The sequence below is a fragment of the Condylura cristata genome, unplaced genomic scaffold, assembly GCF_000260355.1.
Source record: "Condylura cristata isolate star-nosed mole 26May11 unplaced genomic scaffold, ConCri1.0 scaffold00002, whole genome shotgun sequence".
Lineage (NCBI taxonomy): Eukaryota > Metazoa > Chordata > Mammalia > Eulipotyphla > Talpidae > Condylura > Condylura cristata.
In genome coordinates this window covers 3,006,075-3,023,804 of record NW_004567103.1, presented here as the reverse complement: position 1 = coordinate 3,023,804, position 17,730 = coordinate 3,006,075, and the positions used below count along the sequence as shown (strand labels likewise).

Genomic DNA, 17,730 nt, shown 5'->3' with positions numbered 1-17,730 from the left:
TTATTTATTTATTCATACAGAACTGGGATACAGGCCAGAGATGCGGAGGGTGAGAGGCTTCACCAGAGACAGAGTGGGGAGCAGAACAGGCAGATGGACGAAGAACACTGCTGAGGGGAGCAGCGGGCGGGTCAGGAGAGGTCTGCCGCGCCATGTGGGTCACCTCCAGGGCAGGCGGGGATCGAACTCATGCGGAAGTAGCTTAAGGTCCTTAGTGCAGTGCTCTAACCGCTGCGCCACCAGGGAGGGCCAATCTACCACATTTCTTAATCCAGTCACAGAGTATCCTTTTCAGCACAGAACCTGAAAAAGGTCATGTTCAAGTGCAATACGGAAAATCATCATTGGGCCCACTCCCATGTCCGGCCTCTGTCTTAAATGCCACCTCTCGAACCCTATGGAACAGAAGGCTTGCTTGTTGCCCGGGCGGGATCCGAAGCAAACGTCATTTTATGGAGCTGTTAGTGACTATTACAGGAAGTATGTGCCCTGGATTGGGGCTGCTTTGGAAAAATCTTCACTCCTCTGTTTCACTGCCAGCTCTGAGGACCGAAAACTCAGATATCAGATATTTAGGTAGAGTATGTTCGTTCATGTAGTTCCAGCCTCCTGATGTTTCCTGAATTACCTCATTCTGCAGAACATGTTGGCAAAATATGATAAGATCAACAACTTACATAGTTTTTTCTCCCTAAGGATATAAGAGACGTTCTAGCAGCATCTGATGATTTTGGAATCCTGAGCTCTGTTCTAAAATAAAGGATATATTGCAGGAGCTCCCTCTCTTGCTGATGGACAAGGTGATCACCAATAGGAAATTTTGTTTGTGTTTTGCCTTTTGGGATGTGGTGAGACTCATGTTTTCTGCGGGCACTATGGTAGGTAAATTTCAGCATAGATGGAAAAGCAAACAGTTGATCATTTTTAAGCCCCTCCAGGTCAGATCATGTCACTGTTTCCAGAGTACGCCCAGAATGGTGAAAGTTGGCTGTAGGCTAAGCCTTTGCTAAGAGGCAGCCAGTCCTGAGGAGGATTTATTTATTTATTTTGGCCTTGGTAATGTCTAAGTGATGATAAGTACAAGTCTCTCTCAGCTACCTGGAGAAGGTCCCACATGAATTGGTTGACCCCTAGACCGTAGCAGCTCCAGTAGAGATGGATAAGAGTGTTTTGTAAGGGAATTTGAATGTAACACATGAAAATACAAAATGCTAAGTGTTCAGAAGTGTGTAACTGGCTGCTTTTGTTCATGAGTGGTTTTAATGCTCTGGTAAAGAGCCTAACACTCCTTTTTACTGGGGAGATGTGGTTTTAGTTTCTTGGGTGAATGTGCATTTTATAAGTTTTTTTAAGAAAGGAAATTAAACATTAAAAGGCTTTAAGTACTTTACTCTTTATATAATGTCACTAAGAAAAGCCAGGAAAATCAGGTTTGGCTTTTTATTTATTTATTTAATAAATATAATCTATTTTCCACCATTTTGTTTGTGATGGCTAGTACCAATATACTTTTAAAAGTTAGCATTTATTTTGATTTTGTTTTATTTCACAGATGTGCATAATAAATTCTCCTATCTCTGACCTTCATTGTGGGCTGGAACGGCACTTAGCATTCAGGCTTTCTCAGTATTTGACACACAGGCAGTTCACTTTAATTCAGCATGGTCTGCTGCTCCCCACTGGCATGACATTTGGCTTGTGAATGATGTGACTTAGATAAGACTGTGAGCGTCAGTGCAAGTGTGTGATGTGACTGGCCTTGACTGGCCTTTACCTCTGCACCTCGCCATTTAGGCCTGAGTTCCCTTCTCTATAAAATGAGTAGTTGGAAGGAAGTGGTATCCAAGAATCCTTCCTGCTCTGAATTTATAAACTCCACGAACTTGTGGGTCTGGTAGGTAACGGTTAACTGACTCCTTTCTTTCTCTTGGTTTTTCATTTAGGAAAAGATGTTACTGGAGCATCTGTTACAAAAGAGGAGACCCCCTCCACATCCCAGGATGCCAGAGCTTTACGGGAGAAGCCCCTGCAAAGATCAGCAAAGGTCATTCATTGTCTATACTTTCCTTCCACTTAGCCACAGGGCTGTTCCCTGAGCTACCAGCCGAAGGCCTCTCGCGGGATTGACGAGTCGGCGCTCAGGATGGCGTGGCCATAGACTGGCCTCTCGCGGGGTTGACAAGTCGGGTGCTCAGGGTGACATGGGTCAGTTAATTAGAAAAATCAGTAGTAAAAAGGGAATAAAAAAAAAAATCAATCCTTTCATGACTTAAAACTCATCCATCCATAGCCATTGGCCTTTGTTTGGGTGAGGGGTCTCGGCCTTTTCTTTGTGGGTCTGTGGGTTGAAATCCCACATTTTGCTCTTTGCTTATGCCATAGTCGTGGCTTTGAAGTGGAGTGAGATTCTAGACCCTGGTGAAGCCGGATGAATGGAAACTCCTTGGCTTTTTGTGTTTTGCTTTACTCTTACTTTATTGTCATCTCACATGGATCTGATCCAAAACTAAGTTTTCAGTAAGTCTTTTGTTTGACAGAGTATTTCATTCGGTTATCACAGGAACAAAACCGCTGGTGTTTGCATCCTATTGTGTTGTCTCACACAAGTCTGTTTACTTTTTAATTCTACATGCCAGTGGCCTAGTTGGGGGTGGGGTGCACCGGAGTCCACCGTAGCTGTGCCAGGAGCTCCTGGGTGAGACGTACGCGAGGGCCAGGAGTGAGGGGACCCAGCACCCAGGCCCGTCCGGCCCTGGGAGTGCAGTGTGGGCACTCGGCCGCACTCAGGGAGCCCCCCTTGCACGCAGATGGAGGAACGGCCGAGGTCCGCGTGTGTCTGCCCCCAGGTGCCCGTCCAGTGCCTGCACCTTTATTTCAGTGGCAGGGCGGAAACTAGCCACCTGCCCAGCAGCGTGCTTGTGTGGCGATGAGCACGAAGGGAAGGGCTGGCTCGCAAACTTGTGTCTTATTCGACCCGTGTGCTACTTAGACTTTGGGCTCATGGCTTATATTTTTAAAAGACAGTAGTACCCACATTGAAAAACACAGGATTCTGGCTTTTCTTGGCAAAATGAACCATCAGGACACACTGGGTCAGGCTCCGGAATGGCTTCAGTCGGAGCTGCATGGAGGCGACCCCCTGGAGGTGGGGTGCCGCCTGTGCTGGGCCCCGAAAGGGCCCTCCTTGGCTACTTTTGTTTGTTTCTTAATGATTAAAACTGAAACTTATAAGGCAGGACAATACGAGGTCATCTTTATGACAGCTGACCTATCTATCACACTGAGGTCAGGTGCTTCATACACTTCTCGTGCCGCCAAATGCCCAAACAGGAAGCAGAGACCCCTTCAGACAGGACACAGATGGGGATCACCTTGCCCCTGCCCATGAAGTGCAAGAGACGATCAAAGCAGAATGTTGAAGGAGAAAAGGGGAAGGCGGCTCGGGACTCAAGGGGCCCGGACGAGGCGGGGTCCTGGACCCGGCGGGGGCTCAGACCATGTCCAAGAGGATCTCCATTTGGGTCTAGAAGCAGTGCTGACCCGGGGGGGGGGGGGGGGGAGCACATGACGGCCTGCTGCCTGCCCAGCCTGACACGCAGCACTGACGCTTCTCTCTGTGCCTGCAGGTGGTTTACATCACGGAGAAGAAGCACTCGCGAGCAGCCACCGGCTTCCTCAAACTCTTGGCTGATAAGAACAGTGAATTGTTCAGGAAGTTTGCCCTGTTCTCGCCTGTGGACCACCGAGTGCCTCGCATTTATGTACCTCTCAAGGACTGTCCCCAGGACTTGGTGACGCGGCCTAAAGACTACGCCAGCACGCTGTTCATCTGCCGCATCGTGGACTGGAAGGAGGACAGCAATTTCGCCATGGGGTAGGTGATCGCTGGCGGGAAACACCACAGATCCCAGGCAGGACTCACTCAGGTGACTTTTAAGTCAACCTTTTGTGTGTATTTTAATTAGCATTTCTTTATTAAAGCCTGGGCACTTGGCATATTTTCCTCCTGGTTCTTCAGAAATTGCCTTTAGCCACCATCTCCACCCGTCACCTGTCGGTTCCGTAAACTGCCAGCTGTGACCCTTTTTGTTTGTTTTGGTGTCTGGCATAAAGTAGAAGCACTCTCTGAGTCGTGTGTGTTTCCCGTTGTGTCGTGAATCCTGTGTGTGCTTGTGAGCCGCCGCGGAGTCACTGCGCTAACGTCCGGCAGACGTGAACACTAACTGTCAAAGACCCAGCCTCCGGCATTGCGCTGTGACTGCATGGTGTGTTTGGGTCACGTGCTTCTTTGGTATTGGCCTTCAGAGTTCTCACCTCAGCCGTTTGGAACTAAACCCCCCTTCCGTGAGTGGAGAAGAGCACCACAATTTCATGAAGCCTTTGGAACCGCTGGTTCAGTACCGAGCACACTGTCCCAGCGGCGTGGCCGGCCCTCAGTAGCTCTGAAGGGACTGCCGGGCCCAGCTGTTTGATAAGGCTGTGCCTGTCTTCTTACTTGGTGTTTGCTTTGAAAGAAGAGCACTGTTCACCATAGCTTTATCCCTGGCCCCTTACTATGGGTGGTGTCTGGTTTCTGCCTCACAGGAAGAGAAAATAAAGGCCAACAGCGTAAAAGGACTTTGTTCTGACACTTAACCTTTTGGTGATTTGCGCTCGCCCCTGACCTGTCCAGGACGGGTCCTCCTGGGAGTCTCCCGTGGGTGCAAGCAAGGAACGTGGCCACCCGTGCTGTCCACCGGGCTGCTGTCCTGCGCTCTCAGGCCTGGAGAGGGAGCCAAGTCCCGTCGGTCTTCGTGCCTGGTGCGGTGGGAGAGTGCTGCCCTAGCCGTGTCTCTAGTGACGTGACGCCTGCGTGACTTACCTGTTCCCAGGGGCCCTCGGCGCAGTTGCTGTTTCTGAGCCCTGCGAGTGGCCTGGCTGCAGTGTCATCGTGTGTCAGCCTCACCCGCTGTCCAGGAGTGACGTCAACCCTTTGAGCCCTAAAGAGTCCTTCTCGGAGGCCTGCCAGTTTCTCACCATCCGTGCCGAAGGCGTGGTGCAGGCCGGGCCACCTGGCCTGCTGGCTGTGCGAGCTCTGCCTCTCCACCCCCCCCAGGCCTCCCGGGGCACCGTGGGGAGTTTTGTCGGCCTTTGTGTCACCCTATGGTGCGGGCCTGCTGGGGCCCCTTCCTCAGTCATGAGGGAACCTCCCCGGTGGGGGTCTCCCGCCCCCCGAGTGGCTCTGGGCTCCTTTCCCGCAGCCAGCCGCACCCGGCGGGATCGCTTCTCTGGTGAGGAAAGCACAGCCACGGTGGAAAGGGAGCCAGGCCTTTGCGACACTGAGGACGCTTGCCCAAGCTGAGGAAAGAAGACGAGATTCCCACCCCGCATCAGTCACACACTCGCCACAGAGCAGGACCCAGATTCTCAGATGTAGGCGGAAAACTGTGCTTGTCTTTTCCTTTAATGCCTTATCATGAAGGCATTCAACATTCTTGCAGGGAAACATGCCACAGCGCCTGGGTGAGAAAGGAAGTTTCTCTTAAGAAGCAAGGCGCGGCGGGTCCTCGTGCCCGATGACGCGGGCCGGGCGCGGCGGCAGCTGTTGGCGAGCTGGTGGCCGCGATGCCTTTGGTTCTGGCTATCGGTTACTGATCTGCAGGCTGAGGTCACTGCTTCCCAGTCAGCACATGGGTCTGCCAGGCCGGGCGGAGCGGGGGCGGTGCTCGTCGGGGCCTGTGTGTGGCCGCTCTGCGGACGCCAGACGCAGTGCCCAGGAGCCAGCCCGCACCAGCTGCGCCCCCTCAGGGGCCCTGCCCCCACACTCTGCCCCTCAGAGAACTGGATGTCTGCTGCCTGGGGAGCGGCAGGCCACCAAGCCCAAGTCACTGACCTCAGGAGCCAAAGCCCAGACAGCCGCTGCTCGGCAGACTGCAAGTGCCCACGCGCGTGGGCGAGGCTGTGTGTGAGGAGCAAGGGGCCGCGCTGCCTGTCCCCAGCCGGGGAATGCCAGCCGGGCACGGGCCCGCTTGCACACGCGTGTCGCGGGGCTCCCCTCACTGGGGCGAATTTAAACACCAGTGAGGATCAACTGCAGCAACTGGTGGTTCTCTGACACCCAGGGCAGAGGACGGAGGCGGGTCCCCCGGGGGTGCAAGCCAGGCAGGCAGCAGAGGCACCCGGCGTCTCTCCACCGCCCTGAGCCGGGTGCCCACGCCACCGCTCCGCCTCATGCGTCACCCGCTTCTCCCCGCGCACGGCCCCTGCCCGTGCCCCGGGACCCCCTCCCCTGCCGTCCCCGCAGCCCACACGCTGGCGTTGGGGCACAACGCACCGTTTCTCGGGGAGACGCTCTGTGGCGCTCGCCTGACAGTTATTCACCCTGGTTCACTGTGGCAGCCGGCGCGGGGGTCCCGGGGTGCAGGACCCAGTGCCCATGAAGCCGGGCAGTGGGACGCGTCGCTCTGGGAGGGAGTGTGCTCAAAGCAGCTGCTGGACGGCCGCCTGGCCTCTGGGCCCCGACCAGTACACGGCAGAGGGCCATAAATCCTTCCGCAGGGATAAAATAATGTCCTTCCAGTCTAGAGGCGGCGAGCGATCGGGCACTTTGAGGACAAAGTTGTTCTTGGACAGCGGAGGCCCGTTTGCCCCAGGCTTGCCAGTGGCTAGGAGGGGCGGTCACAGTAGGGGGTCGCGGCAAGGCTGGGGCGGCCCTGCAGGCACAGAGCCGCAGTGGGGACACACCGGGCTGAAAAGATTCCGGGCAGGCGAGGACGGCAAGTTCTCCCACGCGCGGTGGCTGGTTGGAGCCGGGGCGCGAAGGGGCGCAGAGCTTGGGTTCACTGTCGGTTTTCTGATTTGGGAGGCCTGGGATGAGGCTCCACAGGACCCACTGAGGGCAGCCCGGGCCTTGTCCCCCTCCCGCCACCTGCCTCGGCCTTCTCCTCACCCAGCATTTCTTTAGCGAAATACTCAGCTTTTAAGCTCAGTTGTTCACTCAAAAAATGTTCCTTGACTTGGAGGTCTCCCTCCTCGGTGCTCCCCTAGTTTCTAATAAAACTGTTGTTGCTCTTACCTGTTCATTGCTTTTGCTTATGTCAGTTGTTTACTGGGCCACAAGCTCCTTGAGGAAAAGGGTGCTCAGTGGTTGTTTGCTGGCCCATCAGAGGGGCGGGGGGACAGGACGCAGTGACCACCCAGGCTTCGGTCAGATGACTGGGAAGAGGGTGTGTCATAATTAAGCTGGAAAACACATGAAGGAGTTTGTCTAGAGAACCATGAGACCCACAGGCCTGTCCCTCCTAAACCAATACTGGATACCAATGCACAGTCATTGTGTCAGCTCATTTGAGCTTGACTAGAAGGTACCCTGCAGAATACACCGTCTGTCAGTCTCTTTAGAAGGGGCCTTAGGGAAGCCAGTGACCTTGCCCCCCCTTCAGTGAAGGTGTTGCTTTACTGGTACCCTCCTCCATGATATTTTGGGGCCCAGCGACAGGGAGCCCAGAGAGTATTACAATACTGGAGGCCTCCAGGGGTTAGAAAGTCATTGTCGTCTTAGAATTGCCAGGAGGTCTGAGAGGAATGTTGTTCTCCTGGGCATCTCCTCTGCAGCACTGGCAGAGCCCAGCAGTACCCTGTGGTTGGTGACCCTTGCTGGCTTTTAGGGATCACTGCTTTAGTAATGCATCACAACATATTTAGTGCTTTTGCTACTTAGTATTAAATGCTCATCCAGGGTACTTAAAAAGCCACATTGACCTCCTTGCTGGAATGATTTTCAATTATGTAATCAGATTTACAGTGTTAAGAGTTTCCCAACCCTCTTAAATCATCTTTCCCTTGACAAAACTCTTGTGGTAGAATTCATGCCTCTGTTTCCTGAGTCCTTTGTGAAATCTGCTTCCCTCAGCCTAGAGTTGGCAGTCCCGGCTGCCCCTTTCAGGATGTCGTGAGCAAGGAAAGGTCAGGTCACTTTTTCCTAGCCTTGTCTCCGGTGCTTCTTGCATATTTAAGGAAAAGCTTGGAAGAGAATGGAACCGCTTTGCAGTAGCTACTGTGAGGAACATAAGCGTGTTTCTTGGCAACACTGGAAACTAACTGGAGATACATGATGTGAACTGACCTCGGGCAAGGACATATTTATATCATTTTCTCAGCAGGCCTAAAGGGTGTATGGGGGTGAGTAGGTCAGTGCAGCTATAGCAACGTTGAGAAATTTGGGGTTGAACTTGGAACTGTCTAGACGTAGTGGCGGACTGGTGAAGGCTTGCAGTACCCCGTATTTCAGTGAGTGAGGGCGGCAAGTTCGAATGGAGGAGGGTCTGGGCAAGGTGGGAGGGAGAAAAGGAGTTCTGATTGATGACTCCTGCGGTGGGGAGGAGGTGGTGGCAGGGAGGGAGCTGGTTCTGGAGTCTCCCAACATGCGCTGTGAGGTGTCGGTTATCAATCAGAGATAGTAGGTGACCGACAGAAGCAGTTTTCTTAGAGACTGAGTTTCCTGGGAGGTGACTGTGCACTGGTAAAGCACTCATTAAATTACAGCAGATTGTAGGAAAATCAAGCAGTAACTAGGTTAGCAGAAAAGAGCAGATAGGAGAAATCCGCCTGTTTCATCGAGGCCTGGCCTGCAAGGTAAGCCAGTTGAGAAATGGCCCTGCACTTTGGCCCTGCGCAAAAAGTGTTTCCCAGAACATTCCATTTCTGAAGACTCATCTGAGGAAGAGGCTGACTTGTTAAGTCTTGTGAACCTACATTACAAAGCTCTGAACTCTTCTGTCTTTTTCTGGGGGTGGGGCTGCAGCCGGCCAGTAGACAAACAGCAAATCAGGCTGAGGAGGGGGCTCTTTTTTGTGACCATTGGGCTCCACCTGGTGGCCTGTGGGATCAGGATCCCTGACTTGCACTGGAGCGCGCCTTGGTGGAAGCAGAACAGAGTGAGGGAACGGGAGGAGCGGCCCTGCCCAGGCCTCCGTTACCAGATGGTTCTTTCCCTGCACTGTGTGCGGCCATCAACATTTCCTCACTGCTGTCCACTTCGCTCCTTTCTAGTGCATCTTTTTGAAAACACTAAAGTGTCCATTGACCTTCTCTTATCTTCCTTAAATGGTCTTGGCCTCCTCTATTCTCCCTTCACAGCAGATCAGCTCTTCACTCTCAATTTCAGGGCCTTCCCTGGAATCATTCAGTTTTGTTGAGCCTTCTTTTCCCCATTAGATGATTTCATTGATCTGCCCACACTTTCCCTAAAGTCCCTTTTCCTTAGCTGCTGCCTTTTGCTGTGTCCTAAATGAAACCAGAAGGGACAAAGACATGGTCTCTCCTTTTGCGATAGAAAACAACAGGTCTAGGTCATAGATTGATGGTACTTTGCTTCACCATGTGTTACCGATGTTCTGGATCCTGGGGTGGCTGATGTTGGCTTGTTCCGGGCTTGCAGGTTCTCAGGCATCTGACACGCACCAGTATGGTGACAGTCAGTGCAAGGATGTTTGACCGGCTGCTGTGGTAGCCTAGTTACAAGGCCAACGTCATAAGACTGTTTGGTAGAGAACAGAGCTTAGCTGGCTCCGGACACTAATGTTGACTTTTCCCTATTGGTTCCTGTTTTCTTTAAAGCCAAGATGCCAGCTCGGAAACCTTTGTCTTAATTTCTAATATTTGTAGCTGGTCCTCTTCTTCTGTGTCTGTTAGTTGTATATGACTCAGAACAGTGGCGCTGATGCTTATTTACATAGAATGTTTACACACACACACACACACACACACACACACACACACACTAGTTGGGGACGTTATTTCAGTGTTGACAGGTTCACTTTATAGTAAAACCCAGTTGTGATATTGGTTGTGAATGGCAACAGTATTTGCGGTGAGTGAGAAAAATTGAAGCAGTGGTCATTCTAAGTTGTTTGAATGAGGGAAGCTTTCCTGTCTCATTACTGTTTATCTCTGTAATATCGAGTGAAGAAAAAGTTTGAATTGTTTTCTGAATACATATAAATTTCCTATGAAACGTTTTTTAGACATAGCATATAAAAAGTGAAAGTTTTCTAGAATTTCACTCCCCAAATAATCACACTTGAGAGTTTGGTATACATTTATCTAAAATATTGTTTTAAAAACATTTAGCATTCATTATAAAGCAAGTTTCGCAGATAAAACAATATATAGAACACTTAAAACTTTTGAATGCAGTTTCCAATGCTGCTGTTACCATCACCCAGATTAAGAACCGCTTTCTGCCCTGGGAGAAAATGTGCTTTTCTTTTTTTTTTAAAGATTTATTTATTCAGGCCCTCGCTGGTGGCGCAGCGGGTTAAAGCACAGCACTGGGAAGCTAAAGCCACTTCCGCACGAGTTCGATCCCCGCCTGCCCCAGAGGAGATCCACATGGCGTGGCAGACCTCTCCTGACCCGCCCGCTGCTCCCCTCAGCAGTGTACTTCGTCGATCTGCCTGTTCTGCTCCCCATTCTGTCTCTGGTGAATCCTCTCACCCTCCGCATCTCTGGCCTGTACCCCAGTTCTGTATGAATAAATCAATAAATCTTTAAAAGAAGATTGAACTCGTGCGGAAGTGGCTTAAGCTTCCCAGTGCAGTGCTTTAACCCGCTGCGCCACCAGGGAGGGCCCGAAAATGTGCTTTTCTTTACCTGTATTTTTATTCCCAAAGAGGCTATGTATGTTTGCATATTTTTGAACTTTATAAGAACTATCATGCTACATATATTCCTGTATGACTTGCATTTTTTTCAATGAACATCATGTTTCTGACTATATTTCATTGATTTCAATTCATAATATTTCCATTTCTAGCTTGGGCTGTGTGTGTTGACCTGAGATTCTGCTTTTCTGAACAGTGCTCTGTGAATATTCCAGTGCTCACTAACTGAAGTTTCTCTAGACGCTGAGAGAAAATGACTGCATTACACATACCTACATGTTTAACTTTACCACTTTATACCCAAACCATTGTCCCAAGTGGCTGCTCATTTTGAGTGCTGACACTCTGGAAGAGTTTCTCCTGCTTCACATTTTTATCAAAACTTGATATTAGGAGTCACTTCAATTTTTTACCAGTCAATGTGGTTTTAAAATATCATCACAGGGCCCTCCCTGGTGGTGCAGCGGGTCAAAGCACAGGTCTGAGAAGCTAAAGCCATTTCATCATGAGTTCAATCCCCGCCCCGGAGGTGACCCACATGGTGCGGCAGACCTCTCCTGGCCCGCCCGCTGCTCCCCTCAGCAGTACTTCGTCAGTTGGTCTGTTCTGCTCCTCACTTTGTCTCTGGGGAATCCTCATACCACCCCAGTGCCTCTGGCCTGTACCCCAGCTCTGTATGCATAAATATATAAATTTTTAAAAACGTCATCACATTGTGATTTCAATTTATATTTTCCTGATTGCTAATAAGATTGCACATCTTTTCACATACTTGTGGCCATTATGCTTCCTCTCTGGAAAATGTCTTCATGTCTATATTCATTTTTAATTTTTATTTATTTTGTAAAAAGATTTATTTATCTATGCATCAGAACTGGGGTACAGACCAGAGATGCAGGGTGTGAGAGGATTCCCCAGAGACAGGGTGGGGAGTAGAACAGGCAGGTTGAGGACCTGGACAGTGCAGTTATTACTATTTCTGCTTAAATTTTAACTCAGTCATTTTAACATTCTTATTCTTTTTTTTTTTTTTTAAAGATTTATTTATTTATTCATACAGAACTGGAGTACAGGCCAGAGATGCGGAGGGTGAGAGACTTTACCAGAGACAGAGTGGGGAGCATAACAGGCAGATCGATGAAGTCCACTGCTGAGGGGAGCAGCGGGTGGGCCAGGAGAGGTCTGCCGCGCCATGTGGATCTCCTCTGGGGCCGGCGGGAATCGAACTCATTCAGAAGTGGTTTAAGCTTCTTAGTGCTGTGCTTTAACCTGCTGCGCCACCAGGGAGGGCCTAACATTCATTTTTAATAAGGTCGCTTATCATTTGATTTTTTGGGAATTCAATATATATAGATAGTTATATCTGTCATCTATCTATATAGCTCTCTATATATCTAGAATAAAATCTTTTTAGCTGATTCAGAAAACGTTTTTCTTCCCAGTTTTAGAATTTTCTTCTTACATTATTAAAAATATTTTCTGAAGAACAGTTTTTTTTTAAATTGTGATTTCTATCTTTTTGATGTTGTCATATCGAATTACAGTTGGTTTTTGTATATTAGCCCTATATCCAGCCATCTGGTTAAATCTTTATTAAATTTAATGCTTTGAATGTGGTTTCCTTTGTAGTAATGACAGATTGTTTCTCCCTACCAAGCCAACCTTATAACTTCCATTTCTTTTTCTTATCTTAAATTTTAACTCAGTCATTTTAGCATTCATTTTTAATAGGGCCATTTATCATTTAGTTTTTTTGGAATTCAATGTATATATGTATATATATATAGATAGATAGATTTTAGATAGCTAGATAGATAGGTAGTTATATCTGTCATCTGTCTATATAGCCCTCTATATATCTAGCAACTCACAATTGGGGGAGATATTATCCATACAAATAAATTATAGAATTCCAATTTTGAATATGATATATAGTAGCAGGATTTCCCCCTTATTTTGATTTTTTAAAAGGGCTAATATTAGTGATGTTGCTAATGTGGCAGCTGATTATGAGAGGACATAAAAGTTTACCTAGATGCACAAGAAATAAAAATACAGAAATCAATAAACTTTTTTTTTTTTAATATTTATTTATTTGTGCATACAGAGCTGGGGTACAGGCCAGAGGCTCAGGGGCGGCGAGAGGCTTCACCAGAGACAGAGTGGGGAGCAGAACAGGCAGATCGACGAAGTACACTGCTGAGGGGAGCAGCGGGCGGGTCAGGAGAGGTCTGCCACGCCATGTGGTCACCTCCGGGGCAGGCGGGGATCGAACTCATGCGGAAGTGGCTTTAGCTTCTCAGTGCAGCGCGCTGACCCTCCCTTGTCTACCTTGCCTATTGGCTAAGAGATGTACCTGAATTTCAGTGACACAGCTAGAGAGTAGCTGAGAGGCTTGTGCCATGTGGCAGAAAGGACACACGACCCAAAGAGAGTGAGAGGACTGAGGGGAGAAGCTGCTCTGGGCTGCAGGGATGACTCCCTGACCTTGCGTCTCTAGCCCATGAAGGTGAAATGACTTGGGTTCATGTTTTGTGGGGTTGGCTCAATGTGGACATTACCAGGTGAGTGTCTTTAAGGTAGGCATACGTCACATGTGGCTTTGGGTCACTAGCGGTCGAGGTGGCGTATCACGTGTGGTGAACACACCGTGCACAGTCCTCGGGTTTGTTTTTGCTAGTAAGAGTTTTACATCTTCCTTTACAGAGTGAAGGGAGGAGCGAAAGGAAGTTTGTTTCTCATGGAAGACCTTTTAAGCTCTTTTATGTTTACAATACTGTTTAGCGACAATTGATAGAAACCCTGACCTGATTGACTTAAATCACCATTATCTCACAGAAGAGGGAGTGCAGCCTGCGGCCAGGCATCGTCAGTGTCCTGTGGTGTTAGCAGTCCGCCCTTGCTGTCCTCCGAGATCTAGTGAAGGTGGCTGTCAGGCCACGAGGCTATGTGCTTTCTTGATCAATTTCAGCAAGGAAAGCAGAAAACTCGTCTGCCAACGAGGGTATTGAGGACTGTCTCCAGCAGGGCCATGCTCTGACTTTACTAGAATAATGAAGGTTGGGTTTCTGCTGGGAAGCAGGAAGGCCAGCCAGTGCTGGACTCTGCAGCTTTTATTCACTTACGATAATGATTTCTATGACTTTTAATTAAGAAAATGTTACAATAGTAAAGGACATGTAGAAAATAAGAGAAAAATGTCACTTACAATCCTCCCTCCCCATAACAGCACTATTTTTAGGTATTCACATTCAGTCTTTCTGAAATATCTTCGTATGATTCACTGTACTGTGCATATATAACACGTTAGTTTTTCATTTTATGCCGTTATCATTTTTATGTTGCTAATCCTCACAATTATTTTTCTAAAATGCATAGTAGTCAACTGAACAAATATGCTATGATTCAGCTTATCATTTTCTATGGGAAATCTGGATTAGTTCTTTGACTTTCTTTCAGCTGTTTTGTTAATACACTATTTTTTACATTGATAGAGATTTAAAGAGACGGAACACAGGGTTGCAGGCTATACCTGCACCAGCGTCCCTTACTACTGACAGATTTGCATGGTGTATTTATCATGGTTTATGTACCAGTACTGGCATTATTAACTAAACTTCATACTTGTATTCAGAATCCTTGCTTTTTAAAATACCAACTGCTCTTTTCATTTCCAGAACCCCAGGTAGGACTCGGCTTTATTAGTTGTGTCACCTGAGGGTCTCATGGCTGTGAGATTTTGTTTTTAAATATTTATTCATTTATACTTACAAGAACTGGGGTAAAGGCCAGAGGTATAGGGAGTGAGAGCACTCACCAGAGACAGAGCGAGGAGCAGAACAGACACATTTGCTAAAATACACTGCCTAGGGGAGCAGTAGGGAGACAGGAGAAGTCTGCCGTGCTGTGTGGGCCACCTCCCTGGCCCTAGATTGGACTCAGGCTGCAAAGGTGATAGCATGATAGCGCCAAGACTTAACTCCTGTGCCGCCAGGGAGGCCCCTGTTATTTTTGAAGGGTGTATTTTAATATTGAGTAGACTGAAATGTGATTTTGGAGACCTCCTAGACATTTTGATGTGGCAGTGAATCAAAGTGCCTTAAAGCAGTGGTCATGTATTTACAGACAGTAAATAGAAGATACAGAAAGGACATGGCAAGCTATACCATTTGAGTTATAAGACATGAAAGGGAAAGTTACTTTCAGTATTCATTTCAAATAAAATTTTAAAGATGTGAATCTAATATATAAAAAAATTTGCAACATATTGATAAAAACAAACCCTTCCGTAAGACAAATACATTCTGTGTAGGGATGTCCCCCTATAGAATCTGCTTTGGTGTGGAGCCCAGGGTATTCTGGTTTTTAGGGTGACAGCAGAATCTATAAAAAGACAGCACAGGCTTCTTTCTGGGGCATATAAGGACCAAAAGCTTGAGCCCTTTTAGCTGATCTGTTAGATTTCTATCTCCTGCAAGCTTTCCAGAACATGCTGCTATCAGATGTATCTCCAGTGAAAATCTATAATCAATTTATTTAAATAAGGTAGTTGAGATATGTTTCCTGAAACTTAGTAAAATAAATGTTAATTAACTAATAGAAACTTGGAATCTTTGATCACATTTGGAAGTAAAATATAATTTTGCCTTTACAAATCTTGTTGTAATTTTAGTAAACTAATCAGGATTCTTTGGACTCAGAATATAGCCTAGTGAAAAGTTTTGCCAGGACATAAGGCACCAATGAAGTAAAATGAAAGACAAATTTCTTTTTTTCTTAATTCCAGTAAAGGGCCAACGATTGAGATGATTTGTTCTGACAATTAATACTGGGTCCATTGCTTGTGTGCTTTTGTCTTCCTTCTTTTTGACCTCCCCAACCCTCAGAAGTGGGTGCTGTGCTCAGCACCCATCCTCTGGTAGGTCATGACTCACCAGCCAATAGTTTTTCAGAAAGGATGTATAGAACTATGTTCCTTGAGTTCTGCATTTAGAAGCCTACTTCTTGGAAATCTAGAGACTTCATTAGAATGTGTCTCTGTGGTGATTTTTGTAGTTATTTTTTCCTAAAACATGGTCTGCCCATCTGTACAATTTAGTTCAGAAAAGCTGACTTGCTAATATCTTCAGAGCTGTTTCTGTTCTATATATTAGTTCTGTCAGGGATACCACTTATGCTGAAGTTGGATCTTCTTTGTCTGCTTTTCATGTGTTTTCTGTAGAATATTTTAAAATGCTTTGAACTTTTCAATTTCCTTTTCCTCACTTCTCTCTATCTTTTTTTTCTCTTTGATCTGTGTTGATTTTCCTCCAAATACAGTGTCATTTCTCCATTAGTTGTCTCCAACATGACCTTCATTTTGTGATGATTTATAATTCTACTTGCTCCTGGGTCTAAACACCTCTGTGACTTACTTATTCCTTGTGCACTTACATCTTTGCTCTGAACAATTACTTCTCTGATAGTAGTAATATTTCCATCAATTTCTGAGTTCCTGCTTGTGCCTTTGGTTTGGGTCATTTCTGTGGCCACATATTTAGGAAGTAGCTCTTTCATCACCTCTTTTGCTTCTTTCTTCATTCTTACATATGGCATTAAAAAATGAGTATTTTGGCTCTCCCTGGTGGCGCAGTGGGTTAAAGCACAGCACTAAGAAGCTAAAGCCACCTCTGCATGAGTCCCATCCCTCCCTGCCCTGGAGGTGACCACATGGCGTGGCAGACCTCCCCTGACCCGCCCACTGCTCCCCTTAGCAGTGTACTTCATCGACCTGCCTGTTCTGCTCCCCGCTTGGTCTCTGGTGAATCCTCTCACTCTCCACATCTCTGGCCTGTACCCCAGATCTGAATGTATAATTTTTTTAAAAAAATGAGTATTTTTAAAATTTTTGTTTCTTTAAAGTTCAATGTTAAAAAATGCATTTTTTGTTCAAGTTTTCAAGGCTCATTTCCTTCTCAGCTACTAGGTCATCATTCTGACTACTCCAAAGAGTAGCAGCAGTAGGGTGCCTGCTGTGTTTTAAGCCTGCCTCGCAGGCTTACTCCTGCCTCTTAGAAGAATCTGTTTCTTTTTATGTTTGTGTACTTCTCTGATAGTCTATTTGTTTTATACCTCATTGTTGATGCTTCTCCCAGAAAGCACATGCTGTCTGATTTACCTATGGTTCATAACTTTATGTGATTTTAATACCTTGGATAAATCATGTGAAATTATGTTTTATAGGCAAAAAATGGTCAAATATTGGCAATTTCAAATTATAATATTTGAGTAGCCACTCAAGCAAGGCATGAGATAATGTCATAACATAAAAAGCATTTGATTGAAACTGTGGGCTGTGGTGTTTATCCAAGTAAGGTGAACAGCACAAACCAAGGAAACAACCTCAAATGAGTGTTTCTCTAAATGGGGAGCAATTGCTCCCTCTCTCTACCACAGGAGCGCTCAGGCTCCATGAGGAGTCAGAGTCACACCATGGACGGGTCCTCCGGTGTGGCCCTGTGTTATGGGCTTAGAGCTGCTGCTGCTGCTCCTGGCATGTGGCCTGGCTTACTTTCCTCAACCAAGGTAGGCCATGGATATATTGCCTGGGGTCCTGGCCAATGGGAAGAAGTTTCTGCTCTGCTGTCTTTTCAGAGGCCAGCTTGGAAAGGGTGGGGTGCTGTCAGTCTGCTTACGACTCATGACAACGACAGGCATTGAGCTGGGCATCCACAGTGCCCGCTTTTGCTGCATCTTCCTGTGTGGTGTGCACCTGTGTGTGATCTGGCTCTCTAAGTCTTACTCCTTCTCTTCTGTTCTCCCACTTTGCACATAGAGACTTAGCAAGACCCCAGATTCAATGATGTAAAGATTCATCACCTATTTGACTTTTTTCTCTCGTAGCCTTGCAACTGTAAGTGATGCAGAATACAGTTTGATATACATAGGAAGTCCTTTAGTTTCCATCTTAGCCTGGAATTAGGAATTTAGAGGTTGAGCGTGTTGTTCTGTTTCCAGCCCTTTTAGGATCTCCAGGTCTCTCACTCTTATTATGAACTATTTGACATCCTTCTGATAAATACCTTGGCTAACCAGAGTTAATTTCTTA

The 17,730-nt window shown here is 47.2% G+C and overlaps 1 protein-coding gene across 2 annotated transcripts in view; it reads left to right on the top strand.

Annotated features, from left to right (window-relative positions):
• DIS3L2 (DIS3 like 3'-5' exoribonuclease 2) overlaps positions 1-17,730 on the top strand; it is a 254,468-nt gene that overhangs the window by 101,374 nt on the left and 135,364 nt on the right. For both annotated transcript variants that reach the window (XR_001145689.1, XM_012728140.1), the window contains exons 7-8: positions 1,944-2,044; positions 3,627-3,874. Coding sequence is in view for 1 of the 2 variants with exons in the window: in XM_012728140.1 (XP_012583594.1) it covers positions 1,944-2,044; positions 3,627-3,874 (349 nt within the window). In the remaining variant the exon portion in view is untranslated. The remainder of the gene's footprint in view (positions 1-1,943; positions 2,045-3,626; positions 3,875-17,730) is intronic.